The sequence below is a fragment of the Trachypithecus francoisi genome, unplaced genomic scaffold, assembly GCF_009764315.1.
Source record: "Trachypithecus francoisi isolate TF-2019V2 unplaced genomic scaffold, Tfra_2.0 Lachesis_group8, whole genome shotgun sequence".
Lineage (NCBI taxonomy): Eukaryota > Metazoa > Chordata > Mammalia > Primates > Cercopithecidae > Trachypithecus > Trachypithecus francoisi.
In genome coordinates this window covers 106,150,594-106,166,291 of record NW_022681473.1, presented here as the reverse complement: position 1 = coordinate 106,166,291, position 15,698 = coordinate 106,150,594, and the positions used below count along the sequence as shown (strand labels likewise).

Here is a 15,698-nt window from a genome sequence, read left to right as displayed (position 1 = left end):
TTAAGATCATCCCACAAAGAAAATCCCAAGCCGAGATGATTTTACAGGTTAGTTCCACCAAACACTCAAAGAACAGGTTATTCGAATCTTCTGCAAACTCTTCCAGGGAACTAGCAGGAGAGTGGATACTTGTTCTGTGAGGCCAGTACTGCCATCCCCAAACCAGGTAAGGTTAATACAATAAAATAAAAACTGCAGACAAATCTCACTCATGCATATAGATGCAAAAATCCTAAACAAAATGTCATTAAGCCAAATCCGTCTGTTTATTAAAAAAAAAAAATTGGTTTCATCTCAGAAATACAGGGATGATTTAACACTTGATAATCCATACATATAATTTACTTCACTGGTAGATTTAAGGACAAAAACCATAGAAATAGAACACTCATTTATAATTAACATAAAACAGAAACATCTTGGAAACCAGGATTAGAGGGGAACTTTCAAAGCATTAGAAAAACTCCATTTAAAATCAGTAGTAAGACTGTGTGTAAGTATGTACGTGTTGTGTGCGTGTGTGTTTGCTATTGTTTCTATTCTGCATTTCACTGCAATTCCTACCCGGTACACTAAGACAAGAAATAGAAATAAATGGTGTGAGAATTAGAAAGAAGGAACAGTATCATTTAAAGATGATATATCTATAGAGAAAACCCAAAGGCATCTCTAGGTAAGTTATTACAAATAATTCGAGAGTTTAACAAGATGATTGGGTTTAAGATCAATATGTAAAATCAGTTGCTTTTCTCTCTACCAGCAAAAATTAGAAAACACACACAAGGTGACATTTAAGGCAGCAATAAAAATGATAAGGCACTTAGGAATGAATCCAACAGAAAGTGTGCAACACCTATATGAAAGCATTTATGGAACTTTATTGAAAAGGAGCTAAACAAATCAAAAGATTTATTTATAGACAGGAGACTCAAGATCAGAAATATGTCATTTCTCCCCAGGTTGTTCTATAGATAGATCCATTGCAGTTCCCACGAAAATCCTAACAGTTTTGGATGAATTTGAAAAGCTAATTCTGAAATTCAAGACCAAAAAACCAAGAATAATGAAGACATTCCTGAAGAAAGAGGAGGAGAGGGAAGAGGAGAAAAAAAGATGGGAGCTTCTCTTGCAACGTGGCAAGATTACTATGAAGCTGTCATAACTGAAACACAGCAGTTTTAATGCAGTACAGACAAATTGACCAATAGACCCAAAGAGAAAGCCCAGAAACTGATGCACACCAAATAGAAATCAGATATGTGACAAAGGTGGTAGAGCACATCATGAGGAAAAGGGGAGGCAGTCCGCCACTGGAACCAGGTTACAGTACCAGTTATCAGTATGGAAAAAGTAAAACTAGACTCCTACCTCACACCATACACAAGCATCAGTTCCGGATGTCAAATAGATTTAAATGTTAAAGACAAAGTTTTAGGGGTTTTAGAAGAAAACTCTGACCTCAAGGTGAGAAAGGATGTCTTAAGACACAAAAATCACAGCATTCAATTATGTTAGAATTAAGAAATTCCTGTTCAACAGAAGACAATTTTTAAAAGTGAAAAAATAAGCCACCAACTGGAAGGAGATATTTGCCATACTTAATGACAAAGGTTTGGTATTCAGAATAACAAATTAACAACAATAATAATGTCAACTCGCTTGAAAAATGGGCAAACGACATGAAAAACGTATCATTGATGAAGAAACAGGAATGACAAACATGGAGAAAAAAAGCCCAATATTACAATGTAATCACATTAAAATCATCTTTTACCTCTAGATTGGCAAAAATGAAAATATCTGACAACAGAAAATATCCACTGCATATCTACAACCAGAGCCATGGGGACAGTGATATGCAGCTGGTAGGATATTATCATGCAGATGACTGCAGTGGAGGACACTTTTAAATCATTGTGTAAAGTGGACAGTTTGTATACTATACAACCCAATGAATGACTTCAGTCCTAGTCTTATGTCTAGAACATAACTATTCAAACTGCCGAATGTGACCCATTAAGGAGCCTTGAAATGTTTTTTGTAAAGAAACAGAATAGAATAGAAAATAAAGTATCTCATTCATACTAAGTATTATTTTGTGATAATTGCTGCTGGTACACATGAATATGTGTTAGTGCTGGGTTGCAATGTAAAATGTATTTCTTACAGGAGTGGTGATCAAAGAATCGAAAAACTGTTTCCTCAGAATTCTTGCATGTGTGCCCTGAGCCGTATACACAAAAATGTCCACAACTCCATTGTTTGCAATAGCATAAAATTGAGGGGATAAAAACACACATCCATTGACAGGAGACTAGAGCAGTACATGATCATTTACCTGCACAATGGAATATTACACCACACTGAAAATGAATGCATTATAGCTAAATGTAACAGTGTCAGTGACCCATAGAAGCATAATGTTGAACAGAAAAAGCAAGTTTCAGAAGACTATAAACATGATATCATAATTATGAAGTTCAAAAAAGCTACACTAAACAACATAATATTTAGATATATGTACCTGTTAAATATATTTTTAAAATGAAGAGCAAGGTGAATAACCATACAGTGGAATATTATTCAGCCATAAAGAGAAATAAAATACGAATACATGCTACAATGTAGATGAACCCTGACAACATTATGCTAACTTGAAAGCCAGACACGGAAGTCCATGTATTTTATTATTTCATTTATGTGAAATGTCCAGAATGGGCAAACCCATTGAGACAAAAAGTAGATGAATGGTATCAGGGTCAAAGGGAAGGGGAGTCGGGGGTGACTGCCAATGGATACAAGTTTCTTCTTGGGATGATGAAATGTCTTGGAACCTGAGATTGGTAACGAACGCACAACTTTGTGAATGGTCTAAAAATCACTGAATTGTACAGTTTAAAATGGCAAACTTCCTGGTGTGTGAATTGTATATTTTAAATTGTGAAAAGAACACTTACTATGAGATCTACCCTCTTAACATATCTTGAAGTGTGCAATTCAATATTGTTAATTATGCTGTACAGTGTTATACAGCAGATCTGTAGCACTTACTCATTTTGCATAACTGAAATTTTATATCTGTTGATTGGCAACTTTTTAAAAGAAGAGCAAGGGAATGATTAAAAATACATATTTTCAGCCAGGCGTGGTGGCTCACGCCTGTAATTCCAGCGCTTTGGGAGGCCGAGGTGGGTGGATCTCCTGAGGTCAGAAGTTCGAGCCTGACCAACATGGTGAAACCCTGTCTCTACTAAAAACACAAAAAATTAGCTGGGTGTGGTGGTATGTGCCTGTAATCCCAACTCCTTGGGAGGCAGAGGCATGAGAATTGTTTGAACCCAGGAGGTGGAAGTTGCAGTGAGCCGAGATCGTACCATTGCATTCTAGCCTGGGCGACAGAGGAATACTCAGTCTCAAAATAAACAAAATAAATAAATACATACATAAATAAAATTTAAAAAATATATTTTCGGAATACTGGCCACCTCTGGGAGAGAGGCAGGGGGATGGGGTGAAGGGAAACCAGAGGTCACTGCAGCAGTCTTTGTAAAGCTCCATTTCCTAAGCTGCTGGTTATTGGTGTTTCTACTATTACTATGCCTCATTATATGTGTGTGTTACATATATTTTTATACATATAAAATACAGTGTAGCATTCAAAGGAAATGCAAATGTGAAATGAGATAGCATTAAAAGCAAATTACCACCTTTTGATAAAGGCTTTTTGAATCAAGGTTTGGGCCTTGAGGTGGCTATGGATGCGGTCGTTCTGACCCCTGGTGGCTGAGAGGTGAAGTGCAGTGGTGGCTGCTTGCTCAAGGCCAGGGGGAGGTAGTGACCGTGCTGGGGGCAATCAGGGTCCTGGACTGGGTGGATGTCCAGGGGTTCAGGCCACTGCCGGTTTCACCCCACATGGAAAACAGACCCAGCCTTGGGCTTTCCTGGTTCAGGAAAAGCCTCTCTCTGCTCTCTGGCTCTTAACCATGCTCCTGGTGTGTGTCCTGCCATTGAAATCTATCCCTGGGTGCCACCTCTTGGTCCTGCCTCCTGCTTCCACCAGGATAGCCCACCTGGGGCCATCCACCCAGAGACCGGGACTGATGAGCTCCTGAGCAGAGATCTCCCCATCCTCTGGGGAAGCAGAGGCTGGGGTGCTGAGGCTCATAGAACCAGCCTTCAAACTCCTTTTGTCGAATCAAACCATCTTTCTGGAGGATTCTGAACCAAAGCCTGTGGGAAGGGCTGCCTTGGGCACTTTTGAGGTGTGATGTGAGGGGTACCTGAAGGAGGGCTGTCAGTGCTTAAGGGCCCAGGAAACCGCAAGTCTCCTCACCACCTAGCTGGCTGGATTAGAGGGACATTGGTTTACTGGCCCCATTTAATCTGATATTAAGAGACATTTCTGACAGGGTATTGGCTGTCAGAATGAACTAGAGATGGCGACAGAAGGCCTTAATGAAATAGAGATGGCCACAGAAGGGTGGCCTGTAGAGAAGGACACAGATGAGATACCAAAGTCACGTCCCACAGGCAGTGTGGTGGAGGAGTTACTATGCTGGGTTAGGATGTAGGCCCTGCTACTCACTCTGGTGGATGTCAGCCTCATTAAGCTTCAGGTTCTCAGCCTGCGTTAGTTGTAGTGATTGCTAATTGTACTAACTCAATTGTGCCAATTGAATTAATACATGCAGAGCATTCTCTAAGAGTCCAAGAAATGTCAACTGGTGGTGGCTCACGCCTGTAATCCCAGCACTTTGGGAGGCTGAGGCAGGTGGACCACTTGAGGTCAGGAGTTCGAGACCAGTCTGACCAACACGATGAAACCCCGTTTCTACTAAAAATACCAAAAATTAGCCGGGCATGGTGGCGCACGCCTCTAATGCCAGCTACTCAGGAGGCTGAGGCAGGAGAATCGCTTGAACCCAGGAGGCGGAGGTTGCAGTGAGTCAAGATCGTGCCACTGCACTCCAGCCTGGGCAAGAGAGCGAGACTCTGTCTCAAAAAAAAAAAAGTCAACTGCTTGTCCTTAGGTTGTTTGAACCCTCATCAAGTCATGAGTGCAGAGTAAAGCTGGGGATTTGACTTGGCCCCTGGTCAGGCTGATGCTTGAAGCTGATGAATGGAGGCTTCTTAGCCGGAGAATCATTTTTTCCTCCCTCTGTCCCCAGACGCCATGGAGTTGGTGCTGGTCTTCCTCTGCAGCCTGCTGGCCCCCACAGTCCTGGCCAGTGGTAAGTACCCCTCTGGGACCTGGCTGTGACAAGATGACAATCCTGTCCAGCCCTCTCTACTGGAAGGTTCTGGGCCCCTTGGAACATTAGAACTGAGGGACTCTCAGGTTCTTCATGTCTGGTCAAGGGCCTCTCCCTTCAGTCAGCAGAGGAAGTCATGGAGGCAGCAGCTATTTATTCACAGACCTCAACACAGCCTGCCCCCTTGCCCCCTAAGGGTCCGGCAGGGCATGGTTTTTAAGCCCCACAAGCTCACCGGGCCTCTGTGGACTTGTGGCCTGAACCCTGGGAGTCAGACCTGCATGTCAGTCTCTAGACCATGATTAGCCAGTGTTGGCCTCATGCAAGTCACATGTCCCTCCTTGGTCTCGGTTTCTCCGTATGTCACAAGAGGAAAATTGACCCTGTCTTCTGGGGATGATGTAATAAAAAGGGGCAGTGAATGTGGATGTTGCATGACTCAGAGCCTCACTGAGCTCAATGCCTTCATTACCCTCAGCCCTCAGGGTTCCCCAACCCCCTAACTGGCAGGCCCCCCCTACTGTGCACCTCTAGGCATCTCTGCTTAATGGGCCTTGCTCTTCCGGAATTCCTTTGTGAAGATGGAGGTCTGTGAGGCAAGGTTAGATATTTGGGAGCTGGGTTGTGTAGCTTTCTTTCTCTTGACCAACTGTTTGTTTTTGCAGCAGCTGAGAAGGAGAAGGAAATGGACCCTTTTCATTACGGTGAGCAATGGTGACCCTCGCTGTAGGGGTCAGGGGAAATGCAGCCCTGCCTGGCAGGAGGGATGGGGGGAACAGACACCCTCTCCCTGGCCCCTTCCTCTCTCACCCTTGGTTCTTTTGGCAGATTACCAGACCCTGAGGATTGGGGGACTGGTGTTCGCTGTGGTCCTCTTCTCGGTTGGGATCCTCCTTATCCTAAGTAAGTTGATTCTTTTGCTCACTCTGTAAGAGCAATGACTGAGGCTGCTAAGCAGGTCGGACAGTGTGAGAGCCTGGTTGGTCCCTCTCCCAGAGAGGAAAGGAGGCTGCCTGTCCTCCATGTTATCTTCACCACCCAATAGTGTACTGGGCACATAGTAAGTGCTCAGTGAAACAGTGAAGCGGGAACAAAGAAACTGTCATATGACAATGAGCACAGATAGGAACCGGTAGGGAGGCTTCCCAGTGCTGTGTCCGTAGGGTATGAGTGGGGCAGTCATGGAGGAAGGAGACAGGCACTGCCCTAGTGTGCGAGGGATGTGCCCCTGAGTTTGTTGTTCCCACATGAGCCTGATCTGCACAGATCCCTCTTGACTCACATGATCAAGAGGGCTGTGGGGATGTAGCCATTCCAGCTGTAGAATGTATTTCCTTTGCCCCAGAAGAAGCTACCCCATCTGAGGGCCACTGTGTGCAGCTGTGGAAACTGTGCACTGCTCAGGTCTAGGGGGTGCCATTTATGTAGTCCCATAACCTGCACAGGCCCTTGGCCCTGCTGTGGCCAAGCCAGGAGCATAACCTTGGATGGTTTCCTTGCTTTTCAGGTCGCAGGTGCAAGTGCAGTTTCAATCAGAAGCCCCGGTAAGGATGCTGTGGCAGTGGACATTGGGGGTGATACTAGGTGGGACAGGAAGGGACCCCTGGTGTGTGACCCCTCCAAATGGGCATTCTCTTGGATTCTTGTCTCAGAGGCAGAATGTGTGCGTTGGGGCATAGGGCTGGGAGTTTGAGGACTGCCAGGTAGACTCTGGGGCAAAGGAGAGGTCAAAACATTGATGGTCAGCCCATCCTGTCTCTTCTGATATATGTGGGGGAGGGGAAGTGGACAAGAAAGTACTGGAACCTTTTCTGGAGGCCCTTGGGACAGTTGAGCTTGGGAGAAGGGAAGCAGAGGGCTTCCTGGCCTCTCTTGGTGCCCAGGTCCTCCCTACAGGACCTGCGACACAGTCCCCGCTTGTCACCTGTTCATGAGGCTCTTTGAGCTGAACGGACATGTGGACCTTCTTTCTTCTCCCACACAGAGGCCATACCCTATTAATTTACTACAGTAGCCAAGGGTAGCTTGGACCCCAGAAGTCCAAAGCCTGTGACAGGACACACCCAAGGCCCCATGTGGCCTTAGGCTCCCCTTCCCATGACTTGTTAGAAGTCGAGGGCTGACATTGAAGGGTGCCTGTAAGTTCCCTCCGAGTCTGACCCTTCAGTCCAGACCTCTCCCTCTGCCCCATGCACCCCACAGCAGAGTGAGCTCCAGCCCCTCAGGGCACTGGGAGGAGCCTGACCGCAGGCGGCTGTGCCCCAGTGAGGAGCAGAGCGATGCTCTCTGGGTCTGCCCTGGAGATCTCTGACAGGGCTGTGCTTCTCCTCCTGCAGGGCCCCAGGAGACGAGGAAGCCCAGGTGGAGAACCTCATCACCGCCAATGGTAACTGTCTGTGACCACCTGCCCAGATGGAAAAGAGGGAACAGAGGGACCCCTCTGTGGCTCAGGAAGGGACTGTTGCCAGGTGCATGGCCTCGCTAGAGTCAGCCAGACATGCTCCCGCAGTGCCAGGAGAGGCGGTCTCCAGGGCCTCTGCAGCATTGCCCCCTCACTCCACCAAACAGGCTACTACTAGTGTCACCTGCTATTTACAGAGCATCTGCTTGTGCCAGGCACAGATCCCATATCATTTAATGTGCACACAGCTCCGAGAGATAGGCATCACTATCCTCATTTTATAACTGAGGGACTCAGAGAGGTGACCAGGTTCCTGTAAGCAGCAAGTAGCAGGGCCAGGATTGAACCTAGATCGTTCTGACTCGAAATCCCATGGCTGTGACCTCTTTGCTCCCGCAGAGTCAGGCATAGACACGGCTGCTGTTGGGGGTGGCTCACTGGGTGAGGAGTCTATTACTATCATCCATTCTGATTTTCTTTCCAGCAACAGAGCCCCAGAAAGCAGAGAACTGAAGTGCAGCTGTCAGGTGGAAGGTGAGATGCTCACTGCCTGGATCAGCCCCTGTCACCATCACCGCCTGCATCAGGGCCTGGACAGGAGTTCAAGCAGGAAGGATGGGGCTAGCTTTTGCAGTGGGCACAGCTTTTACTATGGGCCCTGCCCTGAGGAGCCTTCAGGAGTCTGAAAGGGGCTGTGAGAGAGACCAGGACCAGAAACACCCAAGGTGTCCCACACATGTGCATGCAAACACCAGGAAATGGGGCTTCCACACAGCCCAAAGGCCGAGTACATAGGGCATCATCCCAGCTGCCACATGGGGAGAATTAAGAGTTAGTGAAATGCTGCTAATCACAAAGTAGCATAAAGATAATGGCTTTCCGTGCTGATTCAGAAAGTACTTTAGGGCCACTTTTTTTTAAAAAAACACCTTATTATGAAACTTCCCAACCCACCCAAAAGTAGAGCAAATAGTATATGATCCTTCCCTCTCCACATTTAGGGGCACTGATTTTAGCATCTACTTCCATTGTTCATCGTAGGGGTCACAGGAGAGTAGTAACTGGCAAATGCTCTACGGTTTTCAGAGTGCAGCCACACACACAGACTCACTCAAGTCTGCCAGACAAAGAGGATGGGACAAGTGGGGTTTAGCCCATTTTATAGATGAAACCAATGTCAGAGGGAACAGCCCCATGGAGAGTGACAGACCGGACTGTGAACTCAGGCCTTCGTGGCTGTAGTTCAGCGCCACTGCTCCCCTCTGTCCTGTGTGTCTTGCTTTATGACATGCCCTGGAATATCCTAAGGGAAAAGGTTTGTCTTTTGTCAGCTCACTTCTGCCTTTTTTTTCCCCCCATACAAATAAGGCATCATAGAAAGGTATATAAGTTTATCTTAGATTGTAAGTTAAAAGAGGTTTCTGGATGATGAAGTGCCCGATGCACCAGCTTCTACTGTGGTCGTAACAGTATCGCATGCCTGAGTAGCATTTAAATTCTTTCCAAAGTGCTTTTGCATCTTCATAGCAGCCCGTGATGGGCAGAGCTCATTACTCCCGTCTTCTGGATGGGGCTCTCGAAGGCAAGTGATTACCCTAAGTGTGAATGGACGAAGATCCCGATCTAGGAGGCAGGTGCCCTTCCTGGTAACTTGGGGTTCTGTCTATTTCATCACAGACTGAGACTCTATGGGAAGGCTCAGAGGAGGCAGCCTGGAAATGAAATGTCTTTTCGTTTTTTTTTTTCAAACTAGTTCTTTCTCAGAAACCTTTTATCCTAAGGCTCAGGACTGTGAGCAACCACTGGGGAGGCCCTGGGTTTAACAATTTCCTTTCCGTGTCTGCCAGGCTCCAGCCTACCTGGGAGAGGCTTCCTCTGAGGTTCACCCCTCCCCTGTGTCTTCGTCTCCTTTCTCTGTGTCTCAGAAAGGCTGTCATACCGGGAAGTTCAGTGGGCAAGTGCTCAAGGAAGGGAGAGAAACAGATACGGATACCAGAGGCGAGCTAAAGTGTTTTTAATTTAAATTATCCTCCTCCTCAGCCTCCGGAACCTGAAGGTGGCTGCTTGAACCTTTGGATGCAAATGTCGATGCTTAAGAAAACCGGCCACTTCAGCAACAGCCCTTTCCCCAGGAGAAGCCAAGAACTTGTGTGTCCCCCGCCATCCTATCCCCTCTAACACCATTCCTCCACCTGATGATGCAACTAACACTTGCCTCCCCACTGCAGCCTGCAGTCCTGCCCACTTCCTGTGATGTTTCTGTGTGTATGTGTGTGAGTGTGTGTGTTTGCTGACTGGTCTTTGTGGCTACTTGTTCGTGGACGGTATTGTGTTTGTTAGTGAACTGTGGACTTGCTTTCCGGGGCAGGGGCTGAGCCACATGGCCATCTGCTCCTCCCTGCCCCCGTAGCCCTCCATCACCTCCTGCTTCTAGGAGGCTGCTTGTTCCCCGAGACCAGCCCCCTCCCCTGATTTAGGGATGCGTAGGGTAAGAGCACGGGCAGTGGTCTTCAATTGTCTTGGGACCTGGGAAGGTTTGCAGCACTTTGTCATCATTCTTCATGGACTCCTTTCACTCATTTAACAAAAACCTTGCTTCCTTATCCCACCCGACCCCAGTCTGAAGGTCTCTCAGCAATTGGAGATACAAAGCAAGGAGCTGGTGAGCCCAGCATTGACTTCAGGCAGGCTATGTCCTTCCATGGTCAATTTCTTCCCTAGGGCTTCCACAAGGAATCCCCATCTGCCCTGCCCCTTCACAGAGCCCCCGGAGATTCCAGGCCCAGGGCTTCTACTCTGCCCCTGGGGAATGTGTCCCCTGCATATCTTCTCAGCAATAACCCCATGGGCTCTGGGACCCTACCCCTTCCAACCTTCCCTGCTTCTGAGACTTCAAACTATAGCTCAGCTCAGCTCATCCAGATGCAGACTCCAGTCCCTGCCGTTGGGTCTCTGGCAGGCAATAGCTGAAGGACTCCTGTTCCACTGGGGCCAGCACATTGGGATGGGTGGAGGGAGAGCAGAGGCCTTTGCTTCTCTGCCCACGTTCCCTTAGATGGGCAGCAGAGGCAACTCGCGCATCCTTCGCTCTGCCTGGCAGCAGTCAGAGCGGTGAGCGAGGTGAGTTGGAGACTCGGCAGGCTCCGTGCAGCCCTTGGGAACAGTGAGAGGTTGAAGATCATAACAAGAGTGGGAACTCAACCCAGATCTCGCCCCTCCTGTCCTATGTGTTCCCGTGGAAACCAACCAAATCGTGCGCTGTGACCCATTGCTGTTCTCTGTATCGTGATCTATCCGCTCAACAACGACAGAAAAAAGGAATAAAATATCCTTTATTTCCTAGTGGCTCGGAGGTGCTTTCCTTTCTGTGAAAGAACTTGAGTGTTTGTAGGGCCTGTGGAACTTAAAGGGCCAGAGGGAGTCTGTCCATGGTCAGAGGGAGGAAGCAAGGACTGGAGAGCCGGCCAGGCAGGCACAGAGCCCTTCAGCTGCTGTCACTGTTGCCTCCTCGTCGCTTCTCTTCCCTCCCTTTCCTTTTCTTCCTTCACTTTCCTCCCCTCCTGCTCAACCCTTCCTCCCCGCACCTTCCCACCATTTCTGTTCCTCCCTCCCTCTCTCCCACCTTCCCAGGCCACTGGGCTCAAGCCACATCCCATAGCAGGACCTGTACAGTGCACAGCATCTTGGAGCAAAAAAGGGCGTCACAATGGCTTCTCCAAGTACTCAGTGGCCTGGAGTAAAACATCCTAACATTTCTCTTTGGTCAGTTCTGGGACCACTACCTAAGGACTTGAAAAGGAAGCCAGGGTGGTGACTCACACCTGTAATTCCAGCAACTTGAGAGCCTGAAGCAGGAGCATTGCTTGAGGCCAGGAGTTCAAGACCAGCTGTGCAACATGGTGAAATCTTAGCTGGGCATGGTGGCGCACACCTGTGGTCACAGCTACTCGGCAGGCTGAGGCAGGAGGATTGCTTGAGCCCTGGAGTTCCAGGCTGCAGTGAACCATGACTGCACCACTGCACTCCAGCCAGCCAACAGAATGAGACCTTGTCTCTAAAAAGAAAAAAGGAAGGAAGGGATCAAGGGAGTGACAAGGTGGGTGATGTGCATTATGAAATACCCCTTCCTCTGTGGAGGCTTCCTGGGTGTTAGGTAGCATTGAATCCCTTCTGGTTTTTTTTTTTTTTTTTTTTTGAGACGGAGTTTTGCTTTTGTCACCCAGCTGGAGTGCAGTGGCGTGGTCTCGGCTCACTGCAACCCCTGTCTTCTGGGTTCAAGCGATTCTCCTGCCTCAGCCTCCTGAGCAGCTGGGATTACAGGTGCCCTCCACTACACCCAGCTAATTTTTATATTTTTAGTAGAGACGGGGTTTCATCATGTTGGCCAGGCTGGTCTCGAACTCTTGGCCTCAAGTGATCCACCTGCCTCGGCCTCCCAAAGTGTTGGGATTACAGGCATGAGCCACCACACCCAGCTGAATCCCTTTCTTGTGCCCCAATCACACTTGTTTGCTGCCTTTATATTCACACTTCATACTTGGCATTCAGACTGTAGAGACCAGGCAGGTAATGCCAATATGTGAATATGCTGGGGAGACGATGGGGCATGGTGCCTGCAGTCACCTACAGTGTCCTTCCAAAGACATTCTGACTCAACTTTCTAAAAAGCACTGTTGGCTGAACAAACACAGATGCGGGCAGATTCTGCATGGAGGTTGCCCGTATGCAGCTTCTGCCTCCAGTGTTTTGTGTCTTTATTGATGCAAGTCCTGGAGGGCAAGGACTGTGCCTGCTCTACAGAAGCCTAGAACATCTTAGGGTCTCAAAAAAAGAATCAACCCCTGGAACGTCTTCATATCTTCCATCTTGAAGCCAGCACTTAAGGAGTGGAACCCTCTGGGCCCACCTCCTTCCAGCCCCACCTTCTAAGACCCCAGTGAACCTGGCACCTGAAGCTATAGCAGGAGACAGAAGTCAGTGTTCCTTGGGGTTTTGATGGGCCTAGGAACACCACCTTCCCTGCCCTGTGGCCACACAGGCTCTGAGTCCACCTGGATTCTGCGAGTTGTTTAGAACCGAAGAACTGTACAGATCCGCTTGCTTGGTGCCTTCTCTACGTGTGCTCTTGCTTCTGCCTTTGGTCCCCCAGGCCTTTGGAAAGACTCAGGCTTATGGTGGAGCTCAAGCTCAACCTGTCAACCCAGTGATCATGGTGATTAAAAAAATCTGGTCACAGCTAGACCTGGTAAATGAGCTTATTGTTCGGGAACACTCGTGATACATCAGGGAATTGGCAGGCCTTGCAGCAATTTCAGAGCAAGGCCAGACTGAGATCCTTAGAGGCCCCAGGCATGCAAAGCACTGTGTGTGCTGCCTCCATACATTGTTAAAAACAGAACATTACACTTCAGCATAGGAATAAGGAAGTCCAAGGAGGGGGTTCTCATTTTTCTCATAATAATTAAGAGTAAGGAATGATGGTCAGCATCTTTAGCACATCACCTACAAATGGTTCTCCTTACTTTGCCAGCCTCTAAGCACTCACTTAGTTTTCCTCCTGGTAATCCAGCTGTGTTCTGAGATCGGGCAGAGGTACAATAGTGGCTGGTCCAGTTGGGGGTGGAGAAGCTAGGACTTGATCCCAGGCAGTCTGTCCACAGCGCTTGACAGCACATGGCCTCGCCTCCTTCAGAAGGCAGATGCTTGGATGAAAGGACAGTAATCAGATGGCTCCCAAAACTGCACCTGGAGCATGGCTGTCCCTTCAAGACGAACTAGCTGGACCGTGCTCCAAGAAGCCTCCTGTGGGAGTTGAATGGTCTGGAAACAAGACACATAAAGAACAATCGAAGAAATGATGGTCAAAATAGTAATAATTAAAAAAAAAAAATGAGCAGCTGACATTTATGGAACACTTACTATGTGTTTGTCTGAGGACTTCACACAGATCAACTGGATCAGAGCTCAGAGTGCTATACATCTCCTTGAGGAAGACCAGGAGTGTCCACTCAGCCTCCAGGCATGTGGCACTGGTTTGTAGCTGTGATTTGGTTTAACGAGGCAAATGTAGTTTGACTGTATAGGAAGGACAGCTGCCATGCTGTGTCATTTCCCAGAAGGGAATCCCAAGTTCCCTGGTCTCAGTGACCCCAGATGTCCCGCACGTTTTGCCTCCCAGTGACTCCCTCCACCGCCACCCCTCCGCCACCATTCCATTTCGAAGACCTCCATGTCTCTTTGCATGGCGGTTTCTGCGTTACTTACCCCCACAGTAGGAATAGGTGTCAGTCTGCCTTCTGGGACCCCAGGTGCTGTGGCCCTCCTACCTGTCCTGGGTTTTTTTTTTTTTTTTGCAAGATGTAGATTAGAACTTGTCCAATTGTTCTTGGAAGAGAGTCAGAGGCAGAGTGCAAGCTGTAGGGAGCAATGTGAGGGGAGTGCCAGGCGAAGCGCACGCCAAGGTCACTGGACTGTTGGCCCCTTCCTCTGGGAGGAGGGCCTTACCCTGCCTGGAATCATGGGCTTGGCGGGGTGGCTGGGTAGAGCGGGGGTGGGAGAGCACTCCAGCTCTGTCTGGTTCACCCCACCTTGTTCCTGGCTGCTCTGCCTCACCCTGGGCCCAGCGAGAGAAAGGTCAGGTGTGTTTGCCTGAGCCAGGGGAGGAGTTTTGGAAAAACCTGTCTCCAGGCCACAGAGAAGGAATGGCCACCTCTCTCCATTAGTGTGATTCATTGCTGTCACAGCTGAGCTCCAGGGGGGCAGACTCAGCCGGCCCAAGCCAACCAGCTGTTGCTTTGATGGGGCCAGCCCAGCCCCGGGCCTGGTTGCACAACAGTGGAGCACCTGCCAAGGCAATGATGGCAGAGCAGGTGATGCTGTGATCACATGTCCTGAAGGACCTGGGTGGCAGGGACTGGTGGGGAGGGGCCCCCCTGCACTGTCCAGAAGAACAGATTCCTACCTCTGAGCCAGGCTTGGAGGAAGTCTGGTGGAGCCTGAGGCTCAGAACATCCCCGAGGTCCCCTTTGCTCTAACTGTGTGAGCTTGGAAAGACCCCAGCCTCTCTGTCAGTTTCCTTTGCTGAATAATCAAGTCCTTCCTAGCTTTGGGGTAAGCTGGGCCTCCTGCTGGCTGTGTAACCCTGGAAAAGCCACTTAAGCTTCAGTTTCATCACCTATAAAATAAATGCCTCAAAATCTTTTCTGTTATCTCACAGGATCAAAGTGATACAATGGACATCGAAGCACGGTGACAATTCTCCATGTAGCTATTATGCTATTAATGTTGGCATTACTATCTGTTTCCTTGTCTCCTCATTCTCTGATGGCCAGGTTCCTCTTGTCTCTGTTAGACTTGGGTTCACTTTCTGACCTGTTTGCAGACCACCTGCGGTGTCCTCTGTAAGATGGGCCTCGCACAGCCTGCCTGGCTGAATTGTTGGGAGGCTCTAAGCAGCAATTTGGAACCATTGAGACCCTGGAATAGGTGGAATTGCTGCCAAGTGTGGAGAGTGAGCACTAGGCTCAGTGCAGTTACAAACATTTAACAGCTTACCCGACCTGAGGCCTCAAGGAGGCCAGGGACTTGGCAATCTGTGCTATAAATGAAGAGAATGGTGACACAGCAACATGCCAGCCATTCGAGCCATGTCAGTGGCATCCGGAAGGTAATGGAGGGAAGGAAAGAGTAGCCAGGGGTGGGCTTGCTCCGCGAGGTCTTCCTGGAGGCGGCGAGCCTCAAGCTGCTTTTCAGAGGTGAGGGGGAGTTTGGTTACCAGGAGGAGAAAACTAAGAAAAGCTGGAGAGAAATGGGCTCTGTGGTAGTTCAAGCCTGGATGTGAGTTCTGAGAACAGTCAAGAATGCATTTCTCTCCAGGGTATTCACTGTGGGAGAGGTGGGTCAAATGGGTTTGCCCTTGTCACCAGCTGGTGACCTTGACTCTTAGAGTACATTGCCCTTTGGCAGTTCTCAGAACCTCTGTGCACCATGGCTCAGGCCATCTTGAAGCCAACACTCAAGGAATGGACCCTCTGGGGCCCACCTCC

At 48.5% G+C, this 15,698-nt stretch overlaps 1 protein-coding gene and 1 long non-coding RNA gene across 8 annotated transcripts in view; one reads left to right on the top strand and one right to left on the bottom strand.

The window, feature by feature from the left end:
• Window positions 1–10,998, top strand: part of FXYD6 (FXYD domain containing ion transport regulator 6) — a 39,803-nt gene extending 28,805 nt beyond the window's left edge. For 2 of the 4 annotated variants that reach the window (XM_033203750.1, XM_033203753.1), the window contains 7 exons: window positions 5,169–5,231; window positions 5,918–5,956; window positions 6,081–6,155; window positions 6,760–6,796; window positions 7,589–7,638; window positions 8,138–8,187; window positions 9,694–10,998. In XM_033203750.1, the coding sequence (XP_033059641.1) occupies window positions 5,174–5,231; window positions 5,918–5,956; window positions 6,081–6,155; window positions 6,760–6,796; window positions 7,589–7,638; window positions 8,138–8,166 (288 nt within the window). In that variant the 5' untranslated portion in view covers window positions 5,169–5,173 and the 3' untranslated portion in view covers window positions 8,167–8,187; window positions 9,694–10,998. The remainder of the gene's footprint in view (window positions 1–5,168; window positions 5,232–5,917; window positions 5,957–6,080; window positions 6,156–6,759; window positions 6,797–7,588; window positions 7,639–8,137; window positions 8,188–9,693) is intronic. The other 2 variants (XM_033203751.1, XM_033203752.1) reach the window with 1 other exon arrangement.
• A 671-nt stretch (window positions 10,999–11,669) lies between these two features.
• On the bottom strand, window positions 11,670–14,502 carry LOC117079778. Of its 4 annotated transcripts, none has more exons than XR_004435612.1 (5): window positions 13,918–14,502; window positions 13,573–13,728; window positions 13,199–13,473; window positions 12,603–12,845; window positions 11,670–11,707 (listed from the first exon to the last, which is right to left on the bottom strand). It is a non-coding gene; the product is annotated as an uncharacterized LOC117079778 (long non-coding RNA). The 4 variants fall into 4 exon arrangements; XR_004435613.1 differs by having other exon boundaries at window positions 11,684–11,707; window positions 12,576–12,845; XR_004435610.1 differs by lacking the exon at window positions 11,670–11,707 and having other exon boundaries at window positions 12,055–12,845.
• Between the last annotated feature and the right edge of the window lie 1,196 nt (window positions 14,503–15,698).